This window comes from Octopus sinensis, linkage group LG15 (genome assembly GCF_006345805.1).
Source record: "Octopus sinensis linkage group LG15, ASM634580v1, whole genome shotgun sequence".
Lineage (NCBI taxonomy): Eukaryota > Metazoa > Mollusca > Cephalopoda > Octopoda > Octopodidae > Octopus > Octopus sinensis.
This window is the reverse complement of record NC_043011.1, coordinates 62,157,666-62,167,153: the sequence shown is the minus strand read 5'-3', so window position 1 is coordinate 62,167,153 and position 9,488 is coordinate 62,157,666. Positions and strand designations below refer to the sequence as shown.

The window sequence follows — 9,488 nt, the reverse complement described above, 5'->3', positions numbered from 1 at the left end:
GTCTGAGGTCCTTCTTGTGACTTGACAGGTGACTAAAGACTCAGGTGCATTTTTACCTACACAGTGTTACGAAGGAATAATAATAATAATGATGATGATGATGATGATGACAATAATAATAATGATAATCTTTTCTGTTTAAGGCACAAGGCCTGAAATTTTGTGGGTGGGGACAAGTCAATTACATTGACCCCCAATACTCAACTGGCAATTAATTTATTGACCCCTGAAAATATGAAAGGCAAAGTTGACCTCAGCGGAATTTGAACTCAGAATGTAGTGACACATGAAATATCACTAATCACTTTGCCCAGTGTGCTAACGATTCTGCCAGGTAATAAATAAAACAAAACACAATAATTCCAGAAAGCACTTATACTTATTATATCATACATATCAGGTGAGGAATATTACAGAGAAACAAAAAAAAGAAAAAAGAAACATTGTTTAAATAACATGCAAACATACAAAAATATGGAACGTGGAGAGATTCAGGGCAATGAAAACAGACGGAGAAAAACATTCTTTTAATGAAAACAATTTTAAAATAAAATAAATGATGGTTATAAACAGATTGGTTGTGAGACTTGGCCATTGTCCAGGGCCCTGTCTGAACTCCTTTGGTACCAGGATGTTTCACAAGATAATAGGTATTACATAGGTCAGGTTTCATATCTATCCAACAAGTATATGCAAGAAAAAAAACAGGGGTGCATCCTGTTACTTGTATGATCCAGGAGTGGTCAGCTCAGACTAGATGGTCATGTCAGTTGATTTTCTGAATCTGGATCCTGTGTTTTCTTCTTTGAAGATCCAGCTGGAGTGATGGTCAGGTGCTGGTCAGCAAGCATGCCACATGGCCATGGAGGATGTGGGACCACTCGGACACGGCTTGAAGGGCTTCCCAGGAAGACCCAAGCAATTACTGACAAATAGTGGCATGCTCGATGGGGCATGCCCCCATATCTGACCAGACAGAAAGATCAATTAAATCCATGGATCAACTATGTTCACAACTGAATCAAATAGCTACAAAAAATGAGTGGACGACATATATATATATATATATATATATATATATATTATATATGTATGCATATGTAAGTATATGTATATATATATATATATATATATATTATATATATATTATATATATATATATATATATATATATATGAATATGTATGTATACATATATATGAATATGTATGTATATATATATATATATATATATATATATATATATATATGAATATGTATGTGTGTATATATATATATATATATATATATATATATTATATATATATGTATATATATATATAAAATATGAATTGAGATAAAACCACTATTATGCAACTCAAACAGTGATAGACATAAACCAATATATATATATACATATATATATATATATATGTATATTTGCCGGTGGCACATAAAAAGCACCATTCGAGCATGATTGCTACCAGCGTCGCCTTACTGGCACATGAAAAAACATTCGACCGAGGTCATTGCAGGTGCTGCTGGACTGGCTCCTGTGCAGGTGGCACATAAAAAGCACCATTTGAGAGTGGCTGTTGCCAGTACCGCCTAACTGGCCCTCGTGCTGTTGGCACGTAAAAGCACCCACTACAGTTTCAGAGTGATTGGCATTAGGAAGGTCATCCAGCTGTAGAAACTACGCCAGATCAGACTGGAGCCATCTGGTTTGCCAGTCCTCAGTCAAATCGTCCAACACATGGAAAGCTAGCATGGAAAAGCTAGCATGGAAAGCTAGCATGGAAAGCGGACGTTAAACAATGATGATGATGATGATGATATTTAGCTGAAGGATTAAAATTAATCAAAGAACATACTAAGTATGTCTACCTTATGGAAATAACAATCAAAACTCTTATTTATACTGTCAAAATTTTGGCGATTTAAATAAGAGTTTTGGCTGTTATTTCCAGCAGGTAGACATACTTAGTATGTCCTTTGATTAATTTTAATCCTTCAGTTATTTAATGCATTTTTGGAGCCTGTAATCACCTATATTATTATCATTTTAAAATTGTTACACTAGATAATAACAGAGTCAGTGATATCTTAGCAAATTATTTTTTCATCAATTATTTGCTCCATATATAAATATATATATATATATATATATATATATATATGTGTGTGTGTATGTGTGTGTGTGTGTGTGTGTGTGTATATATATATATACGCGGGCATGGCTGTGTGGTTAGGGAGCTTGCTTCCTAGCTGTGTGGTTTCGGGTTCAGTCCCACTGCGTGGCACTTTGGGTAGGTGTCTTTCACTATAGCCCCGAGCTGACCGGAGCTTTGTGATTGAATTCGGTAGGTGGAAGTTACTGCCGTGTGTGTATATGTGCGTGTAGGTGCTTGTGCCTCTCCGAAAGAGAGAGAGGGATATATATATATATATATATATATATACATACACATATACACACATATATATATATAGTGACTTGTCCAGTTATGTTATTTTGTACCATGGCTGTATTGTGATACGAGGTTTTTTGTGGGGTACCTTTATAAATAGCCAAACCAGCACATAATGGGAAAATACTATGAAAGTAAAGTACCATTGAAATGTGAATACAAATTGAATAAAACAAGCTTCACGTAAATCGGACCATGGGCTCCAGAGATACGTAGTTTTCTCGGGTACCTTGTACTGCCCATGGCCCACCAGGTCACGGGTAGTCTAGTAATAAATAAGAATCTGAGAAGTGAAAGAGAACAACCTTTAAGGAGAATAAGAATACAAAATAAAGAATAAAATCTGACGAAAGAGGACCTTCAACAAATCACTGAAACCATCACATCAACGCTCAGCAAATATGAAATCCAGAGGTGACCACATAAGTAACAAGACAGAGGTGACCCCATGTGTATAACAGAGGGAAACCTTGAAACACAATGAAAAATAATAAAGATTCTGACTCGCAAGAAACAAACAAAGCAGTAAGACAAATATACCATTAATGGAAAAGAATTTATCAAAAATGATAATGAAGATTATAGAATTCTCCGTCGGGTTTTTATAAATTGTTAGGTCAAGGGGAATCAGTAATGCTCATTGTCTTTGAGGCCTTCCTAGACTGAGGAAATTGATTTAGCATTCCTTATAAAGTTTTGTGAGTTAATATCTAGAGAAAAGATGGAACAAGGATGGGATTCCAGTGGGATGACGTTAAAGAGAGGAAGGCCTGGGTCTGCATGAGGATGGACACAAGTGTGATGAGAAGAGAGAGTAGTGGGATGAACCCAGTCACATCCAACATACAGAGGCCATAATACTTACTAATAGTAGAATGGCAGAGAGAGGAGACGAAGCATGCGTTTGGGGCCAGCGGTTGGAGCATTTCTGTGACTTACTTTATGCTGGTCACATGGTCCTTTTCAGGGAGCAGTTCTGGGTATCTGAGTGTGCACAGTAGGACGCAACTAAACCTTATAGTATCAATAATTTTGGGGCCTCAAGTACCATCTGGTATGGAAATGGGCCAGTCATTGAGATGCAATCCAAGATATTTCAAGGACATCCTTGGTGATAGTGACACCCAACAACTGAAGCCATTTTAAGGGGTTCAAATGAGTTCTGTTCATATTGAGTTGCATACACAGTCACAATAAAAATATAGATTCAACAATACACTTGGCAGAAGAACAGAACAAGATCATACAGCTCAACAGATCGAGCAGAGATAATACTGAGGAGAACCTCAGGGAAAAACGATAGAAGATGAAGCCGACATGATAAGAGCAACATTTGAGGGAAAAAATGTAACTACTAGCAACAAGGCAACAAGTCAGCAAACAGCTCCAAGTGAGAAGACAGAAATGTAACAACCATGCAAGGACCTTGAAACTGAAACAAGCAGGATGTGGAGCACGACAGTGAAAACAGGGGCCAATAACAGCAATGCATGAGACCCCCTTCATTCATGACACTGACCATGGGATTGCACCTAGAAAGTTACTCTCAAAGGAACAAATCCAGGCAAGTTTGTTTATGGAACACCAGCAGTCACCCATGCATACCGGCCTCCCCTCTCCTTGCCACCAGTGTTATCCAAGGGAAAAGGCAAAGGGGTCGATACAGCTTGGCACCTGTGACGTCACAACTCATTTCTACAGCTGAATAAACTGGAGCAACGTGAGATAAAGTGTCTTGCTCAAGAACACAACACGCAGCCCGGTCCAAGATTCAAACTCTCAACCTCCCGATTGTAAGCTCGATGCTCTAACCACTGAGCCATGCACCTTTACAACAGCAATGCAGATATCTCATTTATAACACATTGATAAATACCGAAATGTGTACAGGGCACTCACTGTGTATAAACATGTTATACACGATGTATATATATATCACTATTTTAAGCTCAGTTGTTTCAAGTGTGTATATACTGAGAGTATCAGTAATAATTAGAGAATTAGGTATGATGAAACTAATGAACAGAAACGACACAAACCGTCCTGGACCCACAACGTTACATAATGTTGGAAATGTAGTTCTGTTGGGTGAATCCCACATCATATGTATAACACCTTCTTTTCCGTATTGTAACAGAAGCAACACAGACCCTGCACACACAACACATGCCCTATACATTAACTGCCCAATAAAACAACACAACATGCAGAAGGACACACCATACACACAACTGCTACTAAACAATGGTCACAACATGAATGTCACCCAATAAAAGCAGCACAACACAAAATAGGAGATAATTAAATCCAGCCTTATGCCCATAAGAAAAAGGATCTTCCAAAGGGCACTCCTTATACCCTCCACTTTTTGCACCTAACTCTGATTGCTTTAATAAATATGTTTAATGAAACCACCAATGGCTTACAAATGTTATGGATGAACTAGAAACCAGTCATGGCAAAACTGCGCCTCATGGGACATTTGAAATGGGATGCCTAATGAAAAATTGACTTGAATGCTTTTAGTAGTGCAGGTTCCCTGATGATAAGCGATGTCCTATGCAGTGTGCTACTTGAGAAAGGTTGCCCACATCTGCTATAAACCATCTCCTAAATATGTAATATGGATGATTTTAGAATATTTAGAAGTGTTGGTCAGGAAAAATCGGTTGGAAATTTGTTTGTAAATTTAGTCTAGCAATTAGGTTGAGTTGGTGTTACGCATACGAATAAAAGAAGTAAATTAACGATGACCGAGAACATTAAATAAGATGCAGACATTGAAATGAGAGAAGTCAACCAGAAGGAAACATATAAATAGTGAGGAGGGGGGGATAAAACTGATAAGATATTACAGAAATGAATTACAAAATTAGGAAAGATTATTATAGAAGCGTCATAGTGATATTATAAAGTGAATTTAATGCTAGACATAAGATAATGGGAGTTAATACCGTAGCCAACCTGGGATTCAAGTAAAGCTTCAACATAATAAATTGGAAGTGAATTGAGGATCTTAGTGAGAAAAACCTGAGAACTACTTACTGTGTTTCAAAGCCATCACCCTAATACTGATATAGATAAGATATGGCTACTTATTAGGAAGATGGTAACAGATAGAATTAGAAAACTATTACAAAATAACAACAGGTGGGCTAGAAGAAAAATGTTTAGAAGCAAACAAAGGGAAAGAGAATTGTGTAATGAAGGAAAACATAACAAAAGCAAACAAAATTTTTCTGGGCAGAGAAAGAAGCAATAAATTAGAAACTGACAACTGACTCCACCAAAGAAAAAGATTTAGATAAAAACAAAACAAATGAAAGAAAACTGAAAAACAAAAGAGAAAAATTAAAACAGAATTCTGAAGTAATGGAAAGAAAAACCACTCCATGGCCAATAGAAGGGAAGTAAGGCAGAGAGAAAGACAACAATAATTCAAAAGCTCTGGATTGAAAGGAGAATCAGATCTGGTTTTAGCTACAAAGAACCAATGTCTAGAGTCAGACGATTAGAAAATCTAAAATGAAGAGAAAAGGATGCAAACACCAAATGCAACTTGTATAATCAGACAGTTAAACACGGCAGTTCTGGCAACCCAGTTTTTGTCTATTCACAGATATAATTGAGTCAGGGAGTTATGTCCTCTAGACCATACGTCAACACATCAATGTGAAAAAAAGGACAAGTAGTATAAATATGTAACAAGCAGAGTCCCTGGCGATGACCTGGCCACAATCACATGGGACATATCCGTCCTGACAAGGAGATCAATGCAAACTGTTTGGATTTAATAATCAAGGACTGGATTGGAAATGCTTTTGTTCTGATAGACATTGTTGACACATTCTGACCTGAACATTGCCTGAAAGAACTTGGAAAGTCTGTCAAAATGCAAGGACCTTGAAACTGAAATAAGCAGGATGTGGAGCACGACAGTGAAAACAGGGGCCAATAACAGCAATGCATGTATCTCATTTATAACACATTGATAAATACCGAAATGTGCACAGGGCACTCACTGTGTACAAACATGTTATACGCGATGTAATATATCACTATTTTAAGCTCAGTTGTTTCAAGTGTGTATATACTGAGAGTATCAGTCATAATTAGAGAATTAGGTATGATGAAACTAATGAACAGAAACGACACAAACCGTCCTGGACCCACAACATTACATAATGTTGGAAATGTAGTTCTGTTGGGTGAATCCCACATCATATGTATAACATCTTCTTTTCCGTATTGTAACAGAAGCAACACAGACCCTGCACACACAACACATGCCCTATACATTAACTGCCCAATAAAACAACACAACATGCAGAAGGACACACCATACACACAACTGCTACTAAACAATGGTCACAACATGAATGCCACCCAATAAAAGCAGCACAACACAAACTTATTTATAGAGGATATCCAACATTAAAACATCAACAATTTACAAAATTTATACTTTACATAACTCTCCACATTAACCCTTTCACTGCAAAATCAAATTCCATGGTTACTCCAGCAACGATGTTAAACACCTAACAACAAAGAGAATCAGTATTTTCTGTGAGTCATGTTCTTTAATAAACTCAACGTATCTCACGAGAAAATAGTTTCAAACATAACATATCTGAATGACAGATAGATTGGTGTAAAGATTGTTTGCCAACATAACAAGGTAGTCCTGATTTAGGACGAATGTTGCTGTAATTTAGCCTCAGGAGACACCGAAAATATAAGGACACAGATCATGTCGTATAGCCAGCTGGAGACGATGTCTCCTGGGGCTAAATTAGAGCAACATTCGTCCTAAACCAGGACTGCCATGTTATGTTGGCAAACAATCTTTACTACAAAGTACTGTTGCTGAAAATCTCTTGTTGTGAGATTTAAAAATAGTAATTTTCAGATAAATTGGTATATAAATCTGATCTGCTTTCTGCAGTTAAGGATAATGGAATTTTGAATATGCATAACAGACCTCTGCCGCAAAAGGTCTAATAAAGTACAACCCTATACGTAATATGATCTACGTCTTCAGTATTTGGTAGTAAAACAAGCCACACCAATTACGTAACACATGGGAAACACCACATTCTACACTGAAACACTTGATACCAATCAGATAACATAGACACCACGCAACAAGATAACACATCATCTCAAACTGGATGTGGTCTACGTAACAGATGAAGCACTGGAATAACACCAGAAACAGTAAACCAAACCCCGAAAAAGCAATGCAAAACTGATGCTGCTGCATTTCATAATGCTGTACTCTTAGAAACAATGCTGTGCACTCTTCTAGAATGCTGAGTTGCATGTACATGATGGTGGTACAGTTGAAGCTGATGTGAAACTTACAGACAGGATGAGAGTCAAATCGTCCAATTAAAACAACGAAAACAAATAAAAAAAAATGTGGAATTTTTTTTTTTTTCTTTTCTTTGGTCTTTTCAGAATTATAAAAAAAAATCTTCAAAAAGCACTGCTGCAATCTTGAATGCCATCTGGTGAATTCGGCAACAGTTAAGTAGAGGCAAGGGCAGGTAAATTAGAAGCAACACTCCAGTTAGGGTTAGGGTTAAGGTTTACATACTGAAAGATAGAAAATATCTAAGAATTGCTGGCGTTTCAAGAACTTTTAAACAAGACTCAGCCACTTTAGATAGACAGACACAAATAAAGGATTCCGTTTTTTTCTCTTGCTTATTTCTTTTTTTTTTGGTCTTTCTTTCTTTTCTTCATGGCTGTTTACAGTTTTGGATAAATTAAGACACACAATAACACAATAATAACAGTTTAAAATTTTTTTGGCATTTTTTTGGGGGGGGGGTATTTTTTGTTAATGGAGATAACCGTTGGAAGTTGTGCTGTCAGGTGCTGTGTTCTCTGAACTTAAAGACTGGGATATGGCCTCCCTTAAGCTCCCACTATCTCTATCGCCTCCATCATGATTTGTTTGAGACATATCTTCATCTATATTAAATCTCAGTCTTTGCCTTCCAGAACTTTCCCTGTAAGAGTCTTGTTCAGCGTCAGGACAGATGAAAACTTGATCCTCACTTTCATTTTCGCCGATGCTATCTAAAGAGAATTTTTTGTTATGTTGCGCGTCTTTCAATTGGCCGTAGGAGTCAGATGTATTTAAAGAGTCGGAATCATCGATTTCTTCAGAATATTCATCCAGAGTCGAGAAATCTCCGATGTTGAACTTGAATGCCGAACCACTGGGGATGCTTGCAAGGGAGGGTCTTTTCTCTTCAAAACTTGAAGAATTCGAACTGTCGGACAGTTTTTTATGGCTAGGGTTTTGACGTACACACACGATTTTGCCGTCTTTCATAATGACTACGGAACCATCCTTTTTAATGACGGAGCTACCTTTAAAGTTTATTTGATTAACAGGGATGCTGTTGATTGACTGAATACTTGCAACGGAACCTTGACGTGGCTTGCTTCCGTTCCCTGCAGTTTTAAGCGAATTAAAAAGGCGGAACATGTGCGGTGAGGAATTTTCATGGATCGTATCTGAAATGGAAGAAAGGAAAACCAGAGTTAGGGCAAATAGCATTTATTAAACAAACACATTTTATTCCCACACTGACAATTATACCTCAGCACTGAATTTCAGTGACATATTCACCCTTTAGATACCAACTCACCTCAAACCACTCCTGCTTCTACAATGCAAAAATCTTCCTGTTTTAAAATGGACTAAATTAAACTTTTCTTCAAAATTTCAAGTTAATTTCTGTTCCAAATACATATCTTAATAACAACAAAGTTCAGTTCTATATTTAAGAAATGAGGAATTATGTACACTATTTACATTTGACGGATATTTGTCCTCATTTTGTTAGTTGTTAACACAACTTTTCGGCTGGTGTACCCTCCAGCCTTCATCAGGTGTCTTGGGGGAAATTTCGAAGCTGGGTTCTCGTTCCTAAGGTATTTTTTGATATTAGTATTACTATTATTATTATTCAGGTCACTGCCTGGAATCAAACTCGGAATCTTGGGGTTAGTAGCCCG

General features: G+C 37.0%; 1 protein-coding gene and 1 long non-coding RNA gene across 7 annotated transcripts in view; one reads left to right on the top strand and one right to left on the bottom strand.

The window, feature by feature from the left end:
• The first annotated feature begins 477 nt into the window (after positions 1 to 477).
• On the top strand, positions 478 to 1,039 carry LOC118766386. The gene is made up of 2 exons (XR_005002321.1): positions 478 to 666; positions 758 to 1,039. It is a non-coding gene; the product is annotated as an uncharacterized LOC118766386 (long non-coding RNA).
• A 7,126-nt stretch (positions 1,040 to 8,165) lies between these two features.
• Positions 8,166 to 9,488, bottom strand: part of LOC115219741 (histamine H2 receptor-like) — a 192,131-nt gene continuing 190,808 nt past the window's right edge. For all 6 annotated transcript variants that reach the window (XM_029789967.2, XM_029789968.2, XM_036509797.1 and 3 more), the window contains one exon: positions 8,166 to 8,984. In XM_029789967.2, the coding sequence (XP_029645827.1) occupies positions 8,299 to 8,984 (686 nt within the window). In that variant the 3' untranslated portion in view covers positions 8,166 to 8,298. The remainder of the gene's footprint in view (positions 8,985 to 9,488) is intronic.